The 26,064-nt window shown below is 39.7% G+C and overlaps 3 protein-coding genes across 5 annotated transcripts in view; 2 read left to right on the top strand and 1 right to left on the bottom strand.

The window, feature by feature from the left end:
• Nucleotides 1-7,388, top strand: part of oxsr1b (oxidative stress responsive kinase 1b) — a 36,752-nt gene extending 29,364 nt beyond the window's left edge. For 2 of the 3 annotated variants that reach the window (XM_034560060.1, XM_034560061.1), the window contains 7 exons: nucleotides 2,475-2,510; nucleotides 3,119-3,259; nucleotides 3,396-3,451; nucleotides 3,665-3,717; nucleotides 4,142-4,210; nucleotides 4,471-4,535; nucleotides 4,934-6,489. In XM_034560060.1, coding sequence (XP_034415951.1) covers nucleotides 2,475-2,510; nucleotides 3,119-3,259; nucleotides 3,396-3,451; nucleotides 3,665-3,717; nucleotides 4,142-4,210; nucleotides 4,471-4,535; nucleotides 4,934-5,008 — 495 coding nt within the window. In that variant the 3' untranslated portion in view covers nucleotides 5,009-6,489. Of the gene's footprint in view, nucleotides 1-2,474; nucleotides 2,511-3,118; nucleotides 3,260-3,395; nucleotides 3,452-3,664; nucleotides 3,718-4,141; nucleotides 4,211-4,470; nucleotides 4,536-4,933 lie in introns of all 3 variants that reach the window. The other variant, XM_034560059.1, reaches the window with a different exon arrangement.
• A 1,454-nt stretch (nucleotides 7,389-8,842) lies between these two features.
• slc22a13b (solute carrier family 22 member 13b) lies at nucleotides 8,843-12,572 on the top strand. The gene is made up of 10 exons (XM_034560329.1): nucleotides 8,843-9,214; nucleotides 9,753-9,856; nucleotides 10,420-10,574; nucleotides 10,703-10,874; nucleotides 10,979-11,099; nucleotides 11,192-11,286; nucleotides 11,582-11,796; nucleotides 11,977-12,085; nucleotides 12,213-12,407; nucleotides 12,500-12,572. Exons 1-10 carry the CDS (start codon nucleotides 8,843-8,845, stop codon nucleotides 12,570-12,572), a joined length of 1,611 nt encoding a protein of 536 aa, XP_034416220.1.
• Nucleotides 12,573-16,115: 3,543 nt separating this feature from the next.
• LOC117749901 (xin actin-binding repeat-containing protein 1) lies at nucleotides 16,116-23,955 on the bottom strand. Its single transcript, XM_034560720.1, has 4 exons — nucleotides 23,861-23,955; nucleotides 21,757-21,902; nucleotides 21,159-21,206; nucleotides 16,116-20,858 (listed from the first exon to the last, which is right to left on the bottom strand). Exons 1-4 carry the CDS (start codon nucleotides 23,919-23,921, stop codon nucleotides 16,116-16,118), a joined length of 4,998 nt encoding a protein of 1,665 aa, XP_034416611.1. The 5' UTR covers nucleotides 23,922-23,955.
• Between the last annotated feature and the right edge of the window lie 2,109 nt (nucleotides 23,956-26,064).

Here is a 26,064-nt window from a genome sequence, read left to right as displayed (position 1 = left end):
TACTGTAGTTATACAGGTACTCAGATTATATAGTTATACAAGTACTCGGATACTATAGTTATACAGGGACTCAGATACTATAGTTATACAGGTACTCAGATACTATAGTTATACAGGGACTCAGATACTATAGTTGTACAGGTACTCAGATACTATAGTTATACAGGTATTTAGATTCTATATATACAAGTACTCAGATTCAGATACTATAGTTATACAGGGACTCAGATACTATAGTTATACACGGACTCAGATACTATAGTTTTACAGGTATTCAGATACTAGAGCTATACAAATACTCGGATACTATAGTTATACACATACTCAGATACTATAGTTATACAGGTACTCAGATACTATAGTTATACACATACTCAGATACTATAGTTATACAGGTACTCAGATACTATAGTTATACAGGTACTCAGATACTATAGTTATACAGGGACTCAGATACTATAGTTATACAGGTACTCAGATACTATAGTTATACAGGGACTCAGATACTATAGTTATACAGGTACTCAGATACTATAGTTATACAGGGACTCAGATACTATAGTTATACACAGACTCAGATACTATAGTTATACAGGGGCTCAGATACTATAGTTATACATGGACTCAGATACTATAGTTATACACAGACTCAGATACTATAGTTATACAGGGACTCAGATACTATAGTTATACACGTACTCAGATACTTAAGTTTACAACAAGATTTTCAGGCTCTCTTCAGAGGTCCTTGTAGGAATGACACTTCCTCTCACCGGAGTAAATCGGTACACTGCGAAGCTCTTATCCTCCAGATAGTGTCTTTATCTAGCATTATGTAACTTTACAATAACCTATCAGAAGACTTAGCCTTGTGATTACAAGGCTATGTATTGCGACTGATCTGTTGAAAGGAAAGGTTGACAACATAATTTTTTACAGGAAGCAGAAATCTGTGTTCACCTTGTCGGTACCGATTAGTCAGAACTGTAAGCACCTTTTTTAAACGGTGAGATATTTTGTGTCTCATATCAAGTAACAGAGTTTGTGCCCACATAACTAGATATGTATTACTTTGAGAACATTTTCCACAATTTATTTCTTAAAAATTGTAAAGAAGGAATAATGTCAGATACCACTTTTGTTAGCTGTTTAAAGGTTTATGAGTTACTTTGAGCATTATTTAATTAAAAAAGTGAGAGTTACCTTTCCTGGAAGCCATCTGTATTTCTATTTCTCTTTCTGAATCACTTTTTATTTATACTGACCAAATCATATGTAATCAAACAAGGCAAATTACTGATCAACCCTGTAAATGATTTTCAATCCGAACACTAATGACCATCAAGGGATTCCAAATATTTCCATATCTCTTCTGCTTTCTTCTTTTCCTGGCTACTTGTTGGCAAACTGAACTATCAATTCTTACTCCAGCTCTCCTGGATCTCAAAACGAACTAATGCTCATGATTAAAAAACTTTTTGTTTTCATCTCCCAACATGAAACAATGTCTCTTCTGCCCAGAAAGAGAAACGTGTTGTTAGAGACGAGAGCCCGGCTGAGTTTCTGTGTGTTAAAGGCCAATGTGGTCTCTTCAGTAACAGCCCGACATTGTTTGGTTTGAATCCGACAGCAGATTCCTGAGCCAATGTGATTTCTGACATCAGCCAGATGCCACATCGCGGCCTCTCAGTCATGTCAGTTTGCCTTCATTTGGGCCTGCAGGGCTTCTGTCCGACTCTTTGTTCCTTGGAGTTGGTTTAAACGTTTTTTTAACTTTTTTATTTTGCAGATTGACCACATAACAGTGTGATTTTTCTCCTGATTTTGTGTTCACTTATGCCGCTTCTCTGCTTTTAGAAATCTAAAAAGTGCCTATAGGCGGGCTAAATGTAAACGATATTCTATCAACGTGAATGTAATTTTATGTCATGATAGATAAGGTGACAAAGTAAGTTTTCTGTAAATTAAAAATCAGATCAAGTTATCAGATAGGACTGGCTGTTTTTTAAAATTAATCCATTAAATAAAAAAATGAAATCACAATACTTCTAATCCTGTAAATCCAATATTCCCAGAAATCAGTTCTTATTAACGAGTTGCAATATTGCTTGAAATGGCCGAATGCTTCCAGAGATATGTAAAGGTTGCTACCCCCCTAGACACTGTTGACTTATTCCTCTCCTCTCACTGAATACTCTCATATCGTCCAGCCGTATCGGCACCAGATAGTGAAGTGTAGTGGAAGTATTATTAGCATTTGGAATCTCAGTTTTCCCACTCTAAACATCACCTCAGAGGATAAACTACCTGGACCGATAAACGAGGAAAGCAAAGGAGTGAGCCGTTTTTAATCCGTTTACTCTCCTGCTTCCTGTGTGTTCTTTGCATCAACGCGTGCCGTGTTTGCTTTGCCTAAAGCTCATCACAGTGATATCCTCCTCCTGAGTGTTCTCTTCTCTTTCTGCTTTTAACAGTCACCGAGAGTAAAGGAGGGATCACAGAATTCAGAGGTGAGTTTCAGGACTTATTTTATTCCCTAACAGAGCGGCGTGAGTCCCATGCTCGGAAAACACCGCAGGCAGCAGCCGCTAAACGGATTCCGTGTCATCAAACTCTGAGAATCCCTGCTAAATATTTATTCATTGACTTTGATAATCCTTTTATTAGGGAAATGTACAGGTATGCACAAGTGATATAAATGATAAACAGTATTAAAAAAAAAAAAAAAAACGGTAAAGAATCTACAATAACATGAATCTTATATACACAGACAGAATACATTTAATATATCTTAAGCTACGCTTTCTGTAAGAGAAACCAACTGTGAAGACACCGGCACAACGGCCGTTCGTCTCGTATCCACCGTTGTCTTCTGCCAACAAGTCGCTTAACACGATAACAACCGGACATAAGATCCACTTTTAGTGGGCGTAAATTGATGGTGAGAAAATTGCCCGGCGCAATTACAATGCAGCCGGCCATCTGCAGCATTCTCGCTCAATATTGGAGCGGTTTCACAAATTGTTGTCCCCATCAGCCACCTTGACAGCAGGTAAAATAAAGATTTAGTCGTCACCTTGGTTTTGAAAAAGCCAACCTGACATTGCCCCCCCACCAGGTTTTCCAGACTCCTGAGCCTTTAAGCAGCCAGTCAGAACTACCTCAGGCTGCAGGCCAGGTCCCACTGCAGCCTGTCAGCACTCAACCCACTGGCCAGGCTACGTCTCCCACACCTGGTGCCCCTGCTGCTCCCTCACAGGTTGGTCTAGTTCATCGTACTCGCTTGAAATGTGGCTGTTCCACTGATTCTTCTGATATTACTTCCTTCTGCTAATTTTTATTTTTTTTTTTAAGCTTTCATTCTACTTAAATATCTTTTATGTGTATTTTGGCAGGTTCAAGCTGCCACAGGAGACATCAAGTCTCCTATTAGTTTGGTATTACGGTTAAGGTAGGTTCCCCATTACTACATACAAATCATTAAACCAGCTGGTGAATCGTCAGTGTAAGTTCCATCAGTACCATGTGCCCGTTGTTGTATTTTACTGTATATATTGCATGTTTCAGTTGAATGGACTAAGTTGTATATGTTCTTTCAACCAACGAATTATAAACGTAACTCCTCTTCTCCTCCATCTTGTCTACCTTTCTTTCATCTCTTCAGAAATTCAAAGAAGGAGCTAAATGACATCCGCTTTGAATTTATGCCAGGGAGAGGTGAGTTAAGTTTGTGTATTAATCAAAAGCCAACCTCTGTTTGCTGGTGTACCCGAGCGGTTTAAATAATGTCCTGAGGTGCAGACTTCTTGGTTGCGGATGCCACCTGGTCAATCAGTAAGGGAAACAGACAATTTATACCTAGTATTTTGTCAAACTTATTTTGCTGCTTCAGCTTTCCATCATGACCGATGAACCAAAACCAGCTCACTTCAGTATTTATCAGCACTGGGAACAAGGTGCTGAAACACACCGCTGTTGGTTTTTAGTGCAGTCCTCAAAATCCCCAAAACCACAAGATTAAAAAAACAGCTATTTGTGGAAATGGTGAAGCCACAGTTATGCCCTGTTGATATATATTTAATTTTAAATATGTGTTTTTGGGAGCCTGTCACAGTTGTTTTTTTCTGCTCTGACTTTTCAGACACAGCAGATGGTGTGTCCCAGGAGCTGGTGTCAGCAGGCCTGGTGGATGGGAGGGACTTAGTAATAGGTAAGTGATTAAATAATATATATATATATATATATATATATATATATATATATATATATATATATATATATATATATATTTCTCTGCCCCGACACACAATTCTAGGTATTTTTTCTTAGAATAATCATTGTGATGTGCTTAAAAAAAAAACACACACACACATTGCAGCAATCTCACATTTTCCTCTCATTAACAATTAAAAGCACACAATATATGTTTTGTTTGTTTTCATTGAGCTGAAACATTGTCTTTGTTTTCAGTTGCTGCCAATTTGCAAAAGATAGTTGAAGAGCCTCAAGCCAATAAAAATGTCACTTTTAAACTGGTGAGTGCTCCACCTTCATCTGTAAGCAATACAAATTGTTTTGTCATTGACATATTTATGTTTTTAACAGATCTTTTTGCCATGATTTAACTGGAAAAGCCCTGAAAGTCCCAGTCCCACCCGTTGAGAGAAGTGGTGGAGGACTTTAGAGTAGAGAAGCTAAATTAAAACATGGCAGACCGTTCTGAATGAAATACACACAATAATAATCATCTTTGTCATTATCTGTAAACACACCACGTTGTGGTCGCTGCCCCAGTTCTCTATCTCATCGTTTGTGTCATTATTGTTCATAGACAGCACGGTCTAGCAAACATTGCTGTATCTGATGGCTTCTGGAGTCTCCTTCACTGCCTTTGTTGCTCACTCGTCCTTCTTCTTCCCTCCTTGTTTCCCAGGCCTCTGGAACTGAGGGATCTGAATTACCAGACGACGTCAAACTCATGGGCTTCGCTCAGCTCAGTATTAGTTAAACTGTTGTACTACATGGGACCGTGACTTGCCTAAAAAATGTGAAAATACAAAAAAATATGAAGTTAAATTAATTTTTTCTTTCTATGGCTGTAAAGAAACCACTACTGCCAAAGAAAACAGTACCTTTGTGTCACCCTTAGGATTATACAATGCCGCCTCGTTGAATTCAGCTGAAGTATCAGAGCGCACAGTGTAAGAATCCCTCAAAAAAAAGTTTACAGCTCGTATGTAGAAGGATGCAAGTATCTACAACAAACAGTTTTCACTTCCCATTCTGGTCTCCTTCATCCTGTTATTTCTTTTTTCTCTAATATGTGACGCATTTGCACAATCTCAACTAATGCCCTTGAATCTTTATAAGTGTAAAAAATGCCTTATATTTATCAGAACTACTGAATGCACGTTTTTGGGGACGACCCCAGTTACCATATGGAGCATTATGTTGTCTGAAATGTTTAAATGTGGTTTCTGTTGCTTGCGTCAAACTTTTTACTTGATTTTTGAGAGACGGTATGATGCAGTTTACTAAGCCAGCTAAAGTTAAAAGTGTCGACCCACTTCTGTACTCAACAAATGTAATGTGAATATACTTCTTCAGAATGAAGTGAGCACTCCCAACCGTGACCATCTTTAATGGATAAGGTTTTATTCGGTATTTCCTGTTATTCAAATTATTCTCTATTATCTGTATGAAAAAAACCCACAAATGTGTTCCTCTCAGAGGTCATATGTTTATGAACAGCAGCAGGATGGAGTGTGTAGGATTTACTCAAAATAAACTCGCCTGCCCATGTCAACCAGTGCAACCATTTGGCCTAATTAATAATATGTTTTGGGGCAACAAACAGACATTACAAAAATGTATGAACATTGCCAGTCTTATACTTATAAGTATTGATACAACCAGCATCATTAGAAAGGAAAGGAAAGCCGTTTTTAAGTTATTACACATACATAGATTGTCCAGTACTTCAAATTGATATCATCTTCAACAAATTACCTAATTATAAAACATTGATTTTTGTCTTAATTTGTACCATTGTCCAATTTGCTTCCTCTCCTTTTACTCACGCATACTGGCCTGAGGTGTCAATTTGATTCCATGTTGACATTGAGGTAACGTACAAGAAGTTTAACGACAGCTAAAACCACAAGTGTTGTGTGAGCAGATGTGTCTGTTGCTATTTGTGTCTATTTGGAATCAGTTTCTCAACAAGTGCATTTTTGTTCATGTGAATGAAACGTGAGTACTTGATTCAACCTCTAGTATGTAAATAATGCTATTTAGCTTTGATTTGTTTTTATACTGGGTGTCTCACTCTCGGCCTTCTTTCGGTCCCTATGACACCGTTGTGGGTTGTAGCGCTGCGTGAAGGAAGACAACGATACTAATAACACGGCTTAGGATTCATCTTGCGGGACATGCTGTCCAATAACCGCATGACATTTATTTACTTCAAAATAAAGTTTCCGCTTTTCACTTTTTGCCTCTTTTTTTTTAAACGTTTGAATATATTTTACCGCGATGTAATGCTCACCCCCTTTAAATCTCCCCACGTTTTAAGCCGAGTAACAGCCAATCTGTCTCCAGCTCTTAATAATACCGAGTGGAGGCTGTTTACAGTCCTTTATTTAAAGTCTGACAGGGCAGAAAGCTTTTACTGTTTCATTTGGTGGCGGGATACTTTCATAACCCTCCAGATGCCATATTAAAGTAAAATACATGTTTTGCTTGCAGATGAAATGTTACAAGGAAATCTTTGTATTGTGACTTTAAACATGTTACGTTTTACACTATAGCCTCGAATCGACAACAAAGTGTTGATGTTTTAGTTCTTTTGGCATAACGTCAAGGTTTTGGTTCAAATTTTCAGTGTCTTCTAAAAATTGAGATCTTGTTAAGATACCGGAAATAAATATATACAGGTTGGCCTGCCCTGGGTTCTCCTCAAAGGGGGGCAACTAAGTCAGAAACCCACGTTACTCTACATTTTAATACTGCAGTACTTGGTGCCATTCTCCTGGTTTAGTCCGCAGCTGACGGCAGACAAGGACTGTGTATGTGTGTGTGTGTGTGTGTTGGGGGGGGTTGTGTGTGTGTGGCGTAGGTGGAGCCCTGCTTCATGGCTTTGTTGTCGTCCTTTATTCAACAGTCTCTTCTGTCCGTCTTACAAAGCTGTAGCAACTGAACAGATGACCGGCAAAAAAACATTTTTGACCAGGCAATAACTCATCAAAGCTGTAATATATATTTATATATATATTTGAATTTTGTTCTCTTCTTTTTTTTGTTGCATTCTGTCATTTGGTCGTTTTGGAGTTCAAAGCATGTTTCTCTTGATTATTTCTAATCAATAAAGAATGAGCATATCAGCCTTGGCACTTTGCTGTTTGTTCTTTTTATTTTTTATAAAAATCTGTATTTTGAGTAAATTGTTCCTGTCAAAACATGTTTGTAAAAATGAATATCACACCAATCACCTACACTGAACTGACTCCATTGCAACTTGAGGTAAGTTGCCTTTTGGCTTTATAGGGTGTAGGTCTTCACTCACTCTTGCCTTGTGCTTTCCCTTTCTTTCCTTCCTTTCTTAGTTATATTTCACTAATTTATTCATATTTTTTATTTTTTAGCCATTTCACAGTTTGGACTCTGGGATGTCTTTCCTCTGCTCCCCTTTCAAGTTTACTCTTCTCACTATCTTTATGATTACAATTATCCTTTTACAACGCAGAATAGAATTTCAATTGTATGCTTTGTAAACATCAAAGGGTTACTCCAGCCATTTAGTAAATCACTTTTAAAAATAATGTCGAAGATATACTGCCTTATTGTTATCTGCTCTAATTGCCAAGCTGAGGTAACCCTAATAACCTTTCACTAGCCCTTTTACAACCGGATCACAGGATCAATACTTCCCAACAAGAAAATGCTGATTGAGAAAATGTGTGTGCTTGGCATCGATAGCCAGCGGGTTAATCATGTAACTTTGTGTTATTAACAACTCTTCAAGGTTATACGGTGGCACTGAAGTCTGTGTTTTACACTGACAAAAGTTTAAAAAAACAAAACATCGACAATCAAATTAAAAATAGCATCTCGTAAACTACTAAAAGTAAAATAGGTGCATGCTGTCGTTCTCATTCTTAATTCTGATTGGCTGTGTCACAAATGCCCTCTCATTTAACATAGCCCTAACTTATACTTTTGACTTAAAATGTAAACATAGACCAATATGTGTAATTGCTGATAAGAAAGAGTGACCGCGAGTATATCTTCATGGAAATATTGTGGTATTCCACTTCAGAGTCACTATATTTGAAAGATTCCCGGCCCCACATGTTTGTGACCAATCAGAAAAAGAAGGTGGTGGTTTGGAGATTGAGGCCGAACGTCCACCCAACTCAGACTTTGAAGAGCATTGCTGATAAGACTTTTTAAAGCCCTTTCATGCACACTTTCTCTGCTTGAGAAAACTACCCCTTGTATTGCTGTAAAAGCAGGTGTGATGCATCAAGGAACTCTTAAAATCAATAACTGATGTAGATGAGCTGCATAAGATAAGATAAGATAAGATAAGATAATCCTTTATTAGTCCCTCAGTGGGGAAATTACAGGATTACAGCAGCATTGCTCACAGCTGGACTTCAGCCTGAGGGACCCTGACGTCACATTTTAATACTTTGGTAGTCTGTCTGTTAGCAACTTAGAGGGTCATAAAAGCGCTGCGATTGTCAGTTTAAAAATTAACTTGCAGGACGAGAGTGGAGCTGCTCGTTGCTTTGATCCGGACCCGTCTCTCTCTGTGCTCTTCAAACATCCAGATACCAATATGAGCAACTTTGGGCAGATCCTGAAGGAGATCGGAGAGTTTGGTTTGTTTCAGAAGCGTTTAGTGGCGGCATTATGCATCCCCAGCGTGTTTGTAGCTTTTGATGTGATCGGTCAGGTGTTTACGGGCCTGAGCTTCCCACATCACTGTAACACGGACTGGATCTTGAAGCGTGGGCCAAACCTGACAGACGAGAGACAAAAGAACCTCACCCTGCCTGTGAACGAGGCTGGGAAGTATGAAAGCTGTGAAATGTTCACACCTGTGGATTTTGATTTAGAAATAATTGAAGCGTACGGGATAAACACTACAACTGGATGCATAAATGGATCAGATTTCGAGGCCCTCGGTGCCTCCAGCATTGTGACAGAGGTGAGAGATAGCTGTTTATTCACCACTAGAAAAACACAACTGTACCATTCAATGTGTTTCTTGTGATATGTGTGAGCATGCTTTTCTTTTTATTTGTTTTGTGTTATTTATCAGTCGTTCACATTTACTTTTTTATCCCTTCTGAGCCACCGTACTGTTTTGACATCATTTCGTGATAGAACTTGGCATCCAGTCACATGCTGCTGTGTCGCAATGTGGTGGTTCCACGTATTGGTACAAATCACAACATAAAAAATTAAAACAATACAATTTAAACTCTATAACAAAGTAGTCCATACTATAAAACTATGAGAACGGTTGAGTTGTTTTACAGCCACTCAATAGCAGCAACAATTGCACAACACTTTGTTAGGGATACAATTTGGGAGATTTAGATGATGGAGTCACCTCCACTGTTATAAATAAAATGCTTTTTTTGTTTTTGACCGCCATTTTCAGTTATTAAACATCTGAAATGCGGGCTGAGAAAAACAACACTTCAGTGTCCTGGTCTTCCCCTCTCACCTTCCTGTCACAGTTCAACCTGGTGTGTGACAGAAGCAGCTTGATCGAGGTTTCCCAGTCCATCTACATGGCCGGTCTCCTGGTCGGAGCGCTGGTGTTGGGGCAGATGGCTGACAGGTGCATATACCCTCTCACCTTTACTGCATACATATACCTGATGGTTAGGATCCTGAACGGGTCGCTCTTTACTTTTAAGTCCACCGAGCATCAAAGTAAGTTGTTTATTTAAAAAAAGGTGCTACATTTGTAATTCGGAGCATTAATATAGCAGCAAACAACTATTAACTATGTCAAATATATAGTGGTGGAATGGCGTCCTGAGCAGATAATTAAGTTTCTCTCTCTCAATCCAAGATTCTCTATGCTTATAGATGGCAGCACATGCATGTTAGTACATGTGTGCCACTTGTAATGCCCACCCCCCAATTCCCCCTCAAGTAAATACTGTTAGCTTTGTCTCTTAGCATTGTTAGCTGCTATGGAGGCAATAACTTAATCATAGATATGCTCTGGATTTCAAATGTAGCACCTTTTTAACAATTCAAGGAAACACTTTTATACATGCATTCTATCTGTTAAAATAATTTGTATTGTCCTGAATTCATAGGAGGGAAAGATTCATATACGTCCTGATTCAAAACTCAAGCACCGATGTAACAGTTCTTCTCTTCTCTTTGTAGGTTCGGTCGACGCTTTGTGGTCCTGCTTTCAATCCTTCTACAACTGGTGTTTGGCGTCAGTGCTGGTTTCTCACCCAACGTCTATGTTTATATTGCTCTCAAATTTCTAGCCGGCTTCTCCGTTTCAGGCATTCTTATTAATGGATTTGTGATAGGTATGTACAATCAGCATCTGTATTTGAACCATTAGCAGTCAGGGCTTCAGAGAAATATTGTTACAGTATTACAAATGACCTTTTTACAACTAACTTCTTAAACACAACATTGTATTATTGCTTTAAAGGTGGAGAGTGGAGTGATTCCTCCAAGTTTGCTTTATGCACCATTATCTGCCACTCTTCATTCCCTCTTGGACTCATACTGGTGTCTGGCCTTGCCTATCTGATCCCCAACTGGAGGATCCTGCAGTTGGTGCTCTTCACCCCTCTTGTCGTTGTCCTGGGAATCTTTTACTGGTCAGCAGCCTCTAAGACCACATGTATTTAATGTTTAGATGTGAATCTAAATTTTAACTGTATGGAAGAAAGAAAAGTTTATTGAAAACCCATATGTCAATTAGGATTCTTCCAGAGTCAGCTCGCTGGCTCATCACCCAGGGCAGGAAGGAGGAAGCCATAAAGGAGGTCAGGAGGGCGGCCAAGGTGAACAGAAGGAAGGTCCCGGAGGATCTGCTTGACAAGGTGAGCTTCTTAAACCAAAGTCAAATCAAACACAATAAAGCTCTGAGATAAATATAGACTAACTCCAACATTTTTACACCTGCATTGTTTAGCTGGACAATGAGGGTACATCCAAAAGAGGAAGCATGCTGGACATCTTCAGGATATCGTATCTCAGAAAACGTGCATTCATTATGAGCTACGTGTGGTGAGTATTCATTTCAACCACAACCTGCTGCTGTGTCTACAGCTATACCTTTGAACCAGAGACATACTTGCTTTTAACTTCACCTTGGCGTGCGCACGATGGCTGCATCGCGTATCCTGCATCTGTCTGGAGCATTGGTTGTGCACATCCTCCAAAATTAAGTTATATATTGTCTAAATATATGGTGATGAATTTAGTTTACGGCGCAGACAGTTTTCTAGGTGAGAGTGAGGCTAAGAAGCAAGTATATCTCGGGCCTTTAGTTGCACTAATATATCTGCCATTCTGTTAATAGGTTTGGAACAAGTCTGGTGTACTATGGGGTGAGCCTGAATGTAGGCAATTTCGGTCTGGATATCTACCTCACGCAGTGCGTCTTCGGCTTAGTCGAATTCCCTGCACGCCTGGGCAGTTTGCCTCTTATCCAACACTTTGGGAGGAAAATATGTCTAGCAGTGATCCTGTTCTTTGCTGGTGCAGCTTGTCTTGGGATACTTGTTATTCCAAAAGGTAATTTGTTGTATAATAATAGCAGTCTGTTGTAATCCGCCTTGAACATATAATTTACCTGATTCTTAACTAGGAAAAATCCTATTTTTCAAAACAAAAAAAACCCAGTAATTCTTGCTACATCTAACTTGGACTTGTTTTGAACAAATGTGTTTTTTCAATTCATTATTTGTCCATCAGACCTTCCTGTGGTGGTTACCATCATAGCTGTAGTTGGAAAATTTGCAGCAACTGCCAGTTTCTCCATAGTTTATGTTTATACTGCAGAACTATACCCAACCACTCTAAGGTAAGTTAGGTAGTGTCCCAGAAGTAAAACAAATAAAATCTGTTGTACTCAATAGTGGCAGAAAATGCCAAGTTTGCCATTGTTACATGCAATGAAGTGCTGACAAGTCCATTGTCTATACTGGCAGGCAGAATGGTGTCGGTCTAAACTCCATGTTTGCTCGTGTGGCGGGCATCTTCGCTCCGCTGATCAGGCTCCTGGACGTCTACCATGACAGCATCCCCATGCTGATATACGGCATCGTCACCATTGTTGCTGGGGGTTTGTGTTTTCTCCTGCCTGAAACCCTCAATGTTGAACTCCAGGACCAGGCTAAATTCCGGTTAGTTGATTAACTCTTTCACAACACATAGCATATTCCTTTACAAGAAACTCAGAGCAGTATATAATAATCTTTTGTGTTATTAATTACAGAAAACCTGAGACTGGCTCGAAGATGCAATCCTTCAATATAGAGGAAAAATCAGGAAAGAGCACAAAAATGTAATTTATAAGGACACTCAACGAATTACTGGTAACACATGTTTTGCTACAGCAAAAGTTATAGACTGTACAATAACTCAGATTTGTATATCTATTAAATGAGGCATGGATTTTGCTAACACATTTGTTTTGAGTTTTCTCTCCTGAATTTAATTGTTGAATGATGAACAGTGTGTTGTGATTCCTTCTGTGTATTTATATTGCAACAATGTAACTGTAGAACCTTATGGGAAATGTAAATAATTAGGCATTTTGATATAGCATAGTTTAACTATACATCAATTAACTTTTGTTAATCTTTAAGTAGTTCATCTGCGCAACTCTAATGTCTTTGACATTTTGCAGCAATAAGAACAATATATTTATCTTTAGCGTTATTTGGTTGGATTTAAAGCTCCAAATGAATGATAATGTTGCTCCATGTCTGCTGTAACCTCTGTTGCAATTTGAGGCACAGGTTGAAAATATCTATGTTTTAAAATGCAGCAGGTGAAACATATATTGTACTTGATAGAGGCTAGTAAAACAAAACACCCACATCATATTGTTGTATCATATTTTATAACTGGAAGGTTGTAATACATTTATTTCCACCCACAATGATTGCATTTCTTCATACAGTTCTGAGAAATTCCCTCAATAAATTGGATTAGCTAGAATGTGGTGTCCAGTCCACCGTGTCAGTTAGAAATGTTGTAGACCAGTGTCCACATGACGTGTAGAAATGTAACTGGTGGAATAAAGTTCATGAGCATTAAGGAAGGACACTCACTGACTAAAAGAAAAAAATCACATGTCGATTCAATACAACTGACTGCATGATTAAGTCATCGTTGCAATAAGGTTGTGGGTTTATGTTTCAACGCAATCATTCATTGCCAGTATATGAACACACTGTTGGCCATTGCATGGTGCCTCACATACAACTTTAAATTTGTTGTCACAGTCACCATCGATCAGCTGAGGACAGAAACAGAACGCAGTTTGAATGGAGGGCTGCAGTGTTAACAAATGATCATGAATATGGTCTTACATAAGAGTTGCTGGTACTCACATTGTTCCTGAGTATTTATGCCTCGGACTTGCTCTCATGGGACACCACGCCAGCAGCGTTCCTGAGAAGCCATCGGTTCTTGTGTTGAGCACGTCCAAAGCCCTCATCGTAATTCCCTTTTCTTCTGAACAGTTGTTGGTAGTGAAATATGCAGTAGAATTCTCCATATAGAGGTGCGTAATTGTACATGCTACAAACAAGCACAATTTGTCAGGTACTGTTCAATTTATGGACTGCATTTGCTACTGTACTGGTACTGAAGTTAGGGTACCGGTATGTTTGCAGTTACAGGGTTTAATCATGTGTATTTAATTTGGCATTTTGAAAAATTATCCTTCAAAAGTGTCATATCTCTTAACCTCTTAGCCAGCGGTTCCCAGACATTTTCTGTCATGATTTTTACTCGTCACAGAAATAAAAAGTACAGGTGTAACTAATAATATTAATGATGACTCTGTTCCAGCTGTTACAGTACTGCAATGCAGCAATTAACAATTGTACAACTCACACCTGTGTTTCAAGAGTCAAAATGTCAACTTCATTTGACATTTGTCTCCTGGTCATGTGGCGCCTTTGTTTGGGAACCAGTGCTCCAAAGAAACGTTCCAATCATTTTTAAAAACACAATAAGTCCAAGATGAGTTTGACTAAAAGCATTTTTTTCCTTGTTCTAATTTTCTGTATATATCGCAGTACTATAGTTAATGTGAATTCTTTTGTCCACGATAAAATATTGTGACTGCCCTAATACAATATTTCGTCAATCAATTATTAATTTAAAAGATTTTGAATAATATTTGGCAACCATTGAGTTAATTGTATTCATTGGCCTGAATATAAGATGAAGTTTCTCACAACTATGTTTGAAAAACTGTGGATGTTTTATGTTTTACAACAGTAGATGTTCTCTGTGAATGTTTGGAGCCAGGACCAGGCCAAAACAGAGCTAACAGAGTGGAACTGGGACTTTAAGGCCACATTTACACATAGCCGGGTATTTACAGAAACGAATATTTCTGCCCCTCCGTTTTCAAAAATAACGTCGTACACACAAGGTTGTTTTCAAAAAAGTTTCTGTTTATATGAACCCGCATAAATACGCCCCCGGGCGCCATCACAACTATGCCAAACCTGTAGTCGGCAGTGTAACGAGAAGGATAAAGACATGCAAACCAATCAGAATTCTCAAAACCAACAACAACTACGAAAAACACGATCAACTTCCTTTTCGTTGGCAGGCAATGTACCTACGTCTTGGGAGTATAGAAAGCTGAAGAAGGACTGCTGACCTCCGTGCAGTTCTTCGCCTCTGCTCCTCGATGTAAAAAATCAGTTGTGTTTGTAAATACAAACAGGCCAAAAAGGTTTGCATTAACGCACAAATGAGCACTACCTTGACACCATCCATGATCAGTAGCCTAAGTAAACTAACTGTAAACAGGACGCTCACATGACGTGAAGCATTTTTAGTCGCTTACTGTGACGTTTGACAACCTAAAACTCTGTTTGACCTAGTTCACACGCAAACACAAAAACTGAGTTTTCAGAAATCTCCACTTTGGCCGGAGTTTTTAGAAATGATCGTTTTCCATGATAAAACCGCCGTTTTTGTGTAAATGAAAGGCCAAAACGCATGAAAATATATGCGTTTTCCCATCGTGTAAACGGGGTCTAAGAGTGTTGCATTATGGGTTGTTTGTAATCTTAATATTGCTTGGCTAGTCTCTTCCATCCATTTACTGACTACCAGGTCTACCAAGTGTCCTGTCTTAACGCCTGACATTATTTCCCTTTTGTGCTAAGGCTGGGTGTTTGACTTCTTCCATGGAGGAAATACATTCAAAGATAAGTGGAAACAACTGTCAGAAAAAAACAAGCATGGAAAAGACATCTTAAAGATGCAAACGGTGAGAGAATTTTTTTTACGTGCTTCGAAAGCGCAACTGCTGCCAAGAGCTGTGGAGTGATTAACTAATTTTGTCACAGACAAGAAATCAATATTGGAAATCATTGATCAATGTTGCAGGTGATTTTCCTGTAAAATATTTCAGAATCTCACCTTAATTTTTTCTTGCACTGTTTACAACAAAAGCAAGTTTGATGAAAAATGTATTTGTCTGCAGTAATTTTTTCCATCGGATAAACCTTCTTCGAACAGGCGGAACACATCTCTCGACAAGCCGGTTGAAACTGATGAGAGAAATGAGACCAAGCTGGGTTAAAACCAAAAGGATTTATAATAAGCATCAATATCAACAAACACAAAAGCAATAACGAAAACCAATAACACATCTTTAATATCAAATGCAAATTGAAAAAAGTTTTAAAGAATATCTTCAAATATCAATAAGTACATTTGAAACCAATAATAAGGTGTAAGAAATAAACAAACATAACAAACATAATTTATATCTTCGCAAATAAATTATGTACATAACTTTGTGATGAAATGTGTGAGAACATGGTAACAAACTGCACCCGTCGGTGAAAGATTTACGGGTTCTGATTGATGGGCAGCTGAACTTCTGGGAGCTTGATCTGGGGTGTTGTCGCTTCTGGCTGACCAGTGACAACAGTGGAGGTTTTGGAAGAATAAAACTGTTTTTCAGAGTTGTCGGTCTTCTCATAGTTCTCCGTGACTGTTTTGGTGCCCATAATACTGTTCCCCTCACTGTCAGTCTGCACCTCCAGTACACTGAGCTCTCTTTTCGGGTTGTGGGTCGATTGTTTTTGACCTCCTTTTCGTGGCTCCCTTTTCCTGGTTTGAGCGGAACTGTTGCACGTCAGGGTTTTAGTGGTCTGGAATTTCTCCTCTGATTTTGGGCTGTTCTGACATGTCGAGCAGATTGTGGTCTCTGGAGGAAGCAACTCGGATTTATCGGTCTTTCTAGCGGCCGACTGGATGGAGATGAAGGCGGGAGAAGATGGAGGACTTGCTCGTTGTTTTGCAGGTGCTACTTCAAGTCTTGCCCTCTGGCTAGCTGGTGGAGCAACGCCCGCCTGAGCTTTGGGGCTTTCCTGTGTCTGCAATGATTTAGTTTGGCTTGACCCAATGCTAATTTTGCTAATACTACAAGAGGGTGGGGAGCCTTGCTCGGTCTCTAGGGACTCTTTGAACAGGCATGATAATCCAGCAATATCTGAGTCCGATTTCAGGGTAGAGACGGAATAAAGAGCCTTCTTTATTGCTTCCTCTATGTCTACAAGTCTGGCTAAAGTCTGTTCTTTTAGATTCATGATTTCCTCACTGGCTCGCTCAAGATCTCCAAAAACATGTGCCATTGAAGACTTGCTCTCAGTGCTGTCTTTCTCGAGTGGCAACCTCTCTTCTTGGTTTTCTACTTTTGCCTTCTTTTGTTTGATTTGGTCTGAGCTGACAACCCAGTCAGGGACATTCTCGAAGACTCCCTTCAGAGACCTTACATCAACCTCACTTGTGTCCTGTTCAATTTCTTTAACTCGACTGAGAATGCTGTGCAGTTCCTCCTGCTTTCGCAAGTTGTCCACAATTACCATGGCTGCTGTGATGTTCCCTCTCATGATTTCATCCATGTGAACTGACAGCCGCTGTCGGCGTTCGTCCTCTGTCTCCGTTCGGCCTTTTTTTCCCCTCATTTCAACTTTGCTTTTGTGTTTAATTTCTTTCTTGAGTGTGTCTTTGCTGTCAGCAGTTTGCCCACAGGTGTTTGGGTTATTGGCTGATGGACCCGTTAGAGTTTGTTGAGGTTCCTCAACCCCATATGGGAGAAATGAGGAATTATCTCCAGACATATTTTGGGTTTTTTTGTTGTCAAGCTGAGCAATTTTAACTCTTTTTGGCATTACGGGAGCATTCTTTGCTGAACATGTCTTTTTACCTCCAAATTTCTTACATGCTTCATGAAAATCTACATGGCTTTCATCTGTTTCCTTCATATCGTCTTTGTTTGGGAGGTCCTGGGCACTTTTCTTTTCTGCTTTGGCATTTAAATCCTGTTGTAACTTAATGCTATTATTATCATTATCACTTTCTAAGACATCGACTGAAGATCTATGTATAGCTTCACTAAAAAGCGTATTTCCCTGATGATCCACTAAATCAGGCCCTGAGTCTGCACCAGTGTTAATTTTGAACTGGCCTTGCTTCTGTTCATCCTTACATGACATTGATGTCATTGGCAATGTTTGAGGAACTGTGTCTTCAGGTTTCATAGTAGTAGTTTGGGTTGTCTCTGGATTCTTTGTGTTGGTTGGTTGACTCTCTCTTTGTTTTACTTTCAAATGCTCCGGCTTAGGTGGGATGTTAGGCTTTGGACCAAAAGGCCCTCTGCTTTTCTCTGAGACAGCAATTGTAACCAGTTTATTTGGGGTTTCACTTTGACTTGGGGGCTCTGCAGTCACGTGCTCTTTGGAGACCTTTTGTCTCAGTGGCGCTTGAGTTGATTTAGATTCAGTCACAGGACAAAACTCCTCCTTAGTGGGCTTTTGAGCAGACACTGCGTCCACATATTCTAATCTTTCTTTGTGAGGTTTGGACACATTTCTATAAATCATAGCTGCTCTGAAGTCTCCTTTACTGACGTTGATGTTGGATTTCTCTAGGGAATCCAAAGCTGCTTGAAGTTTACCCTGGAAAACAACTTCCTCATCCTCTTGCTCTGCAGCGGTGGTTTCTGGACTAGACACCACCGCAACTTGAAAGGGATGTTTCTGGACCACATCTGAGCCTTTTTCACCCATTTTGCTGCATGTCTCAGTAGTTGTTACTGCTTCACAATGAGTGTCTCTACGGCTTGTCTCTGTATTCTCATGTTGGTGATGTGATTTATGTTCTGAGGTGATGTTGGAGATTGATGGGAATTCATCCCACGTTGGCTCAGTGCACGGGTCCTTTCTCTGGTCGTAATTATTTTTTTTGTATTCTTCTGTTTGTATGACATCTGCTGTAACTGAGACAACAGGCTCTTGAATAAGGAATTCATGTTTTTCTTGTGATGGGTGTTTCAAAGATGTGGCCTGTTGGAGGCAATGTATTGCAGTTTGGAGGTTAGATATCTTGTCATTGTCATGTACCACCTCAACGAATTCAGCCTGGTGCACCCTGCCAGTGTCCTGTGTCTTAATATGCAGATATGGTCCCTGTGGCACATTCTGACCTGTGAATGCACAATAAATAGAGGCAGATTGGGCACAGTTTTCACATGTATTTTGCTTTGGTTGGGTTGGTCTTTGATCTCCAGAGAAAATGTTTCTCAGTCTCTGAACATCCACTGGGACCCATTCTGAATTCTCCTCTGCTTGATCACCGCTCTGTTCATGATGAAGCTCTATTCCTTGTCCAACCACATTTGGGTTTGGAGGGAGTTCTTGTTCTGTTGGCTCAGCCTGAAGAGTTTTCAAATACTCCAAATCTCCCTTTTCAATACAACTCCTGAACAGTTTTACATTCCCTTTTACTGTGATTTCAGGCCGTATGGATTCATGGCAAGTTTGTTCTTTAGGAGTTTCCAGAAGGCAGCTTATGGTTGATTTAATGACCCCCTTTCTTAGTTCTTTATTGTCTGTGGTATTCACATCACCTCTTTCTGGCTCTGGTTCATCATACTCTGCACCTTGTTGAGGATAATAACTTTTCACATCTTCCTCATCATAGTAATTGTAGAGAGAGTAAACAATGACTTCAGGACATCTGTCCACATCCTCTTGGATAACTACTCCTTTCCGCAGAGAGTTATCTTGATTGAGAATATCCTCAACAAGCTGAACCACATTGACAGTTTTAAACTCTGTGTCTTGGTTGGTAGGGAAGTGATGCTGGTGTATGAGTACATTGACTACTGTGGCCTTCATACTTCCTTTACTATCCTCCTTTAGGTACGTGATCTGAGGCTTTAGGTTTGCCCGTGGTAGCAACTGGAGGATGAAGTTTTGTGCACCACCTTCAGCCACCTCGTCGTATTTGATCTTGGGCCCACTCTCTGACAGTGTGAATTTGGCCTTTTTGGCTATCATTGTCTCATTTACCTCAATGATTGAGCCATCTGAATGTATGGCATTGCCATGATGAAGGGAATTCAGTATTTCCTTGATGTTCTCCACCATCGTCTCAATGTCGTCCTTGCTCTGATGCCCAATTTTGTCAAATGGCATTGATTCAAACAAGTGGGTTCTGTTCTTGACGTTAGTTATCACATAGTCCTGAGCTGCCCCACTCTCTCCTGCTGGGCTTTGTGATGTTGATGTATTCATAAAGCAATGCTCTCTTTCTATGTTTGTTGGTATAAATGGGTTGTTTTGGAAAAGAGCTGCACTCGTTTTGATTTTTTCCCCGAACCCTTCTGGATCAAGATTGCTCGTAGGCTCACCCTCAAAGACTGTTTCCCCAGGAGAAACATCTTCCCTAAGTGAAAACTCATGGTCAGTGCCTTGACCAACGATATGAACACATGGGCCCTGTTTATTGGGCTGATTTGTCAAATCAAGACTTTTCGGACATGCATTGCTTTGGTTTTTACTGTGTAAATTATATTTGCTACACATTTCAAACTCCTGTTTTCGTTTTAGGACTGCCCCTGTCTCATCCCCGGAAATAGAAACTTTCCCCTGGAACTTATTATCTGGACTTACTGTGGATGTGTCCACAGTTTGACTCTCAAATATCTTTTTGGTAGCCTGAACATCTATTCTTATCATTTTCTCATCACACTCTCTTTTAGGATCTGGACTAGACCCACGCCTTTTGTCATCCTCCATGATCCCTTCATCACTTTCATTACATGGCTTCTCTTCATGCTCCTCAAACACAACAGATGTTTTAGTGACATCGTCTCTTTCCGCTTTCCCCATCACCTTGTGCATCTTGGGGGTGGAAGGAGATACTTTGTTACTCAGGGCACAGTTCTCAAATATCAAGCATCTTGAAAGGACCTCTACCCCGTATACGGTTTCGCCAGCTGTCACCCCAGTCTCCGAGCTCAAAACCTCAGCAAGCTCCTCATCCACAACTTCATCTAACATCTTCAGCTCTGGGTGAGTGTGCTTCATGAGCCTTCTCAGCTCACATTTCTGCCGCTGTTGGTGTAGCTTTTCTTTGGAAAGTTGGAATGGCATGGGCTGTGGGGAACGTGCCTCAGAGATGCCTTCTGGTCTTGGCTTATGACTGGCTGGAGGAGGTGCAGGGAGACCGTCTTTCCTTTGTTGGGATTCTTCGGCCATCTTAGAAGAGCAGATTAACATTCTCATCATTGAGTTATTTGTCTCAGATATGAGCTCTCCAGTTGTAATCATGCGCAGGACTGTGCAGACATGCTTACAGCGATGACAGGGATACCTTCCAGTTGATTTGCTTGCCACATGCGGGGCGTCAGTTGGTTAGCCGAGCTCCACAGCAACCAGCAAACACAACCACGATGATAAATGAAATATAATGTTGAGTGGAAGACGTCCAATATCAGTTTCTTGCGACATTTGGTTACTTGAGCTATATAATAGTGTGGAAGATGTTATTGTGACAATACAAATCCAATGCACACTGCCATGCCAAATGTCTGGTTTTACCTTGGTTAGATTGATTCTTTTCCCAGATTCAGAGGACTGACCTTGGGCCTGGGACGGAAACAATGATCATTTCAGGTCAGGTTTACCTGACATAATTAATGTTGCTTGTAATCATTATATGATACATTTTAGTGTTACACTATATGGTGTATAACACCGTAAAACATAATAATCTGCAGTGTGTAGCTAAAAATCTACTTTATTACAAGGCTTTGTTAAATACTCATTTCTGATTTGTCATCATGCTCGAAAACATTTAGCTTATGAAATAGGGGTAAGTCCTGATACCAATACAATAACTGGGCTTTGGCAGATATAGAGTGTGTTTTATTCATAAGCTGTATGCCTCACTGTGTGGAAGTGATCATTTGTGTAAATGTAAGGAAACATCAAGCTTGGCTTAACCATTGCTTTCCTAACTTAAAAAAATTAAATCTGAAAAATACATAGCTATAAATGTACTGAATATTTATTTATCAAAAATAATGGTATCTGATACCAGATCCAGCTGCTTGAGTTTTGGACCAATATCCAACATCAGTATCATTATCGGTGCATCTCTAGCGCTGAATACAAAATGAGTCGTGCAGATGTTTACCGGTTTTGAAAGGCTGCGTGTTGAATCCTGAGGTACCGCCTTTGACAGATAGAGAGCGGACATAGCTTTGACTGAGACACACAGTTTCTCTTTGGTTTGGTTGAAGGAGCTGTCTCTGAAATCTGCAATTGACCTCCTCTTTTCATCTGCAGACACATCAGACACAGCCGTACAAATCAATAAAATGTATTTAATATACGGTATAGCACTTTATATATGAACCTAATCAGAGCTTTCTGAGATGCATGTTGACAATGGTTTCAAGTGTTTGCTGTGATGTACTGGAAACGGGCACTTACTCACATTCTGCATGTATAATTTGTCTCATTTTGTTTACTGATTCATATAAGCCGTTAAATAGGCATCTGGTGTCAAAATACAGTGCTTTTTTCAGAAACTAACTACATTGTATGCAATTCCAAACATTTTTAACAAGTGACTAATTTTCATAAATGACTTCTATGTTTGCATCAATGTCACGACACTGTGTGTAAATAGTTAGCCATGTAAGGGTCACCCGTAATAACACTTTCATAGCTGATATGTTACAGCTGCCATGTGGTCGAGTTATAAATGTCCCACTTGTGTGGCGGAGAGGACAGATACCTGACTCCGCTGACACAAATACTGAGAGTTAAACGGACACGCAGCAACAGTTGACTAAGCATTGAAGAGTAAACACAAATATGTCTTAAAATTGTTTGTAGAAATACAAATAGTACAAATCTTTACTAGCAGCTGTCAACCAGGAACACATGGCAAAACAGACACTGTCACATATTAAGTGAGAACTTTTTGGAGAATTTTGGCTGCAACATTTAGATCAACCTCTAAAGTTTCAACCCCCTGATATTTCAAGATTTACATCAATATATCAATCATGGGTATTGTACACAATTTTCCAAGAGCATGTACAAGCCATTTATCATGCGGGTAAGATTATTTCTACCCAGCAGACGCTGATCATTTTCTATTTGCCCCATTTGATTATGATTCAAATTTCTACTCACAGAAAATGAACAGCTCCTAACTCCTTTTGACCTGACAGTCTTCTTATTTCCTCTCAATCTGTGTGAATGTGTTAGGTCTGAGTTCCTGTTGGTTTGAGTCTGGTAATGGAGGCTCCGCCGCTCTCCGTCTCTCCCTCCCTCTGCCCCACTGATAGCGGACCCTTTCTCCCTTATAGCTTGCTGGCTATTTCTGTCCTGTTCTGAATTGGTCTAATACGCCCACACCAGGTTGAGTCAATCACTGCTTTTTGCACAGTCACTGTGCAGATATTCATCTCCATGATACCTCTTCCCTTTCATTCATACCATCCACAGCTTTGACCTGAGTCACAGGACTCTGTGGCGGCTCTCCAGGAAATGTTTACCAGCAGAGCCGGCATCTTGTTCGGGGTTTTCTCAGTTGAGTAGGACACTGAATTGGGCTGATATTTGCTATTGTGATGGATCGAAAGCAAAAGGGTTTGGTAATTTTATATGTTAGTAATTCCTTGATAATGTCCTGGGATGTTTAATATAGAGGTCTTTTCCGAGTAAAACATGACTTTATAAAAAAATCTCCATCTATACTAAGTTAAATGTCAAAAAAGATTAAAAGACGGCTACGGTAACATCTAAATTGTTAATTCATTGGAAAAACACAAATTTAACACTTTCTCTGTTTTCGGTGTTAGTGCCAAGAAGCAGGAAGTTTGTCGTGGAACTGTTTATTCCATGATATTTGTATAACTCTGAAAGTCTTGTGTCTATTAATTAATGCAAAGTGTCTTTTAAACATACAAAAAGTGTTTTTGTTATTTGACTTTGAACTATACTATCAGAGAAAATCCAGGTGTGGAGCAGCTTGAGGGCGTACAGTTACAGTGTATTGAGTTCATTTTACAATGCTTTTATTATTGCCAGATGTAGTTTATGACTAGGCTATTTATTATTTGTATTCCTCATGTTTTTTAAATATCTGACAATCAAATTGACCTATTTTAATCTACCGAGATCTGCTTGAGTGAGCTGAGAAATGCTCCTTTGGTTGGAATACATAGTGGTCGGGGTGGCTCTTCATCACAGAGCATTTTTGGTGAATGTTGTCTAGTACTCACCAGCTTGAGAGGCTGCAATTGTTTCAAAATCAATACCCCCTATTGTTTTTCTCCTCTCCATCTGGGTCTGATTCACCACCTAGAGAGAGAGAGAGATATTGAACTGTCACTGATCCTAAGTAGCCATGTATCTGTGGCTATATGGATGTGACAATATTAAGTCTTGATTCTATTTTTGGAAGTTACTCGATGGAAATGACCACACATCGGATCTTTAAGCTGTTAGAAGTTATTATATTTACCTTTTGAGTAACACGATCTTTTGCATCGGTTTTAGCAGCGTTAACTGGGGCGTTAGCAGGAATTTGGATCTTCGGTTCCTCTGCAGAGCTCTTTACCTTTTCACCCTCTCCATTCACTGCTGGCAGGATGTCGGCTGTCTCGTTTGGTGGCGAGAAACTCTGAACCGCTCTGAAACTGCTCTTCGCCTTGTTTTGTGTGGCTGACTTTGACTCAAACAGAGCCTTCAGGGCCCCAATGGACCCGCCGCTGTTTTGAAGGCTCCCCATTGACTTACTGCGGGTCAAACCGGTGTGGTCCCGAGACTGTTCCCTTGCATCATTTCTCCTCATCAGAGTCTCCAGACGAGTATCTTTACTCTCAAGAATAGATGGTGTTTTCTGACAGTGATAAATAAATAAAAACATGTTTGAATGAATTATTTCCCCCAAACTGGAGATGCTTTGCGCTTGAGTCCGAGGGTTACCTCTTTTAACACCTGCTTGGGCTTTGCTTCATCATTATTGACAGAGTTGTCTTGAATGGATGAGCTTACTTTCACTGTTTGGTACCTTACAAAACACAAGAACACATGAATCATCCACTAAGACACTGCATGTAGGAGGTGTGGAGTGGTCACAGTTGACCAAAGGGTGAGGAAGATGGTGTTTCTGTCACCTGGCAACGAGCTGGGACACAGATGTTATCTTGTTCCGCGGCCCTGCTTCTGTCCAGGTGGGCTCGTCGGCGCCTGAGGGGACGCTCCTCAGTGACTGGGTGCGTTTCAGGTTACTCTTCCATTCCATGACCAATCACGTCACAGCAGTGCACAGTTTGCAAAAAGCTTTATCACCTAATATACATGACAGATAATCAATTATATTACCTCCATTACTGCAGTATGTTTTCTTTTGTGGAAAATGAGCAGACGCTGTTTATTCTTTAAGCCCAGCAATAAATTCCTGTTTAACAATCGCGAGTGAACGTTTTCTTTACTTAAAGCTGAACATTTTTCCGCCTGGTTTGTATAAATGGCAGGCTTTAACGTCAACAGTGCGCAGCCCGTCATGAATGACACGATTTTGAGGTTGTCATGCAATTTAACGGCATTGCAAAGGAGTGTAACTACATAATTTAAACTAATGTTTCATAAAACAAGCTTTCTGTGATATTTAAAGGACATTTTGAGTAGAATCGTTACCTTAAGGATGTCGGTCAGTGTCTGTCCCCGGTGACAATCAGATACACTCCCGCAGCATCACGAGACTGGCACACGGCATGAGGCGTTGGTGAGCAAAGTCCTTTTTCTTCCTCATTACCACAGACTCAGATTTATGAACATGATTCATGCAACATGAGTATAGCAATCAACAGGATAATATTTAAAAATCTGTAATGTCCTAATTCTGGCTGCGTTTATCTTCAATAAAGAAACAGATGTGAATGTCAATTCAGAAATAATGTATCCAACATCCACATTTTACTTTTTTTTGGTGATTATTGTGTGTTTTGGCTCCTATGTGAGATCTCAGGAGAATCCTTGATGTCTGGTAAAACCTCCAAAGGCATAGCTCATTACGATACGATTAACCGTATTGATGTTGAGGGGAAGTTGTGTCATTACAGCAGCAACGAGTGCCAAAGACAGGACAACAAAGAGATCATGGAAAAGTATGCAGCTGTATTGCTGCGATAGCATTCTGTGTCGGCTTGTGTGGTTTTAAGTTAATGATTAACACAGATTCTCAGGTTACAGATTTACAAATGTACAATGCGATATAGGAACATGTGAGCACTGTCACATCTACCAGAGTTGATTTACATTGTAGATATATGTTCAACATATTTTACCAGGAGATGTATCATTTAAAAAAATTAATATGCCTTATGAATTAATAATAATAATAATAATAATAATAATGATGTCCTAAATATTTGTAAATGACCACTTGTAACTAAATTATTTCTGGACAAACCACTAATGG

This window comes from Cyclopterus lumpus, chromosome 20 (assembly GCF_009769545.1).
Source record: "Cyclopterus lumpus isolate fCycLum1 chromosome 20, fCycLum1.pri, whole genome shotgun sequence".
NCBI lineage: Eukaryota > Metazoa > Chordata > Actinopteri > Perciformes > Cyclopteridae > Cyclopterus > Cyclopterus lumpus.
The sequence above is the reverse complement of the archived record's forward strand: the minus strand, read 5'-3'. Positions and strand labels throughout refer to the sequence as shown.

Coding starts and splice junctions, on each gene's coding strand:
- slc22a13b (XM_034560329.1), top strand. CDS start 8,843: ATGAGCAACTTTGGGCAGATCCTGAAGGAGATCGGAGAGTTTGGTTTG. Junction 10,575..10,702: donor TATTAATGGATTTGTGATAG/GTATGTACAATC, acceptor ATTGCTTTAAAG/GTGGAGAGTGGAGTGATTCC. Junction 10,875..10,978: donor GTCCTGGGAATCTTTTACTG/GTCAGCAGCCTC, acceptor TATGTCAATTAG/GATTCTTCCAGAGTCAGCTC.
- LOC117749901 (XM_034560720.1), bottom strand. CDS start 23,921: ATGGAGAGGAGAAAAACAATAGGGGGTATTGATTTTGAAACAATTGCA. Junction 21,903..23,860: donor AATTGCAGCCTCTCAAGCTG/GTGAGTACTAGA, acceptor ATGTGTCTGCAG/ATGAAAAGAGGAGGTCAATT. Junction 21,207..21,756: donor CACGCAGCCTTTCAAAACCG/GTAAACATCTGC, acceptor TTTCCGTCCCAG/GCCCAAGGTCAGTCCTCTGA.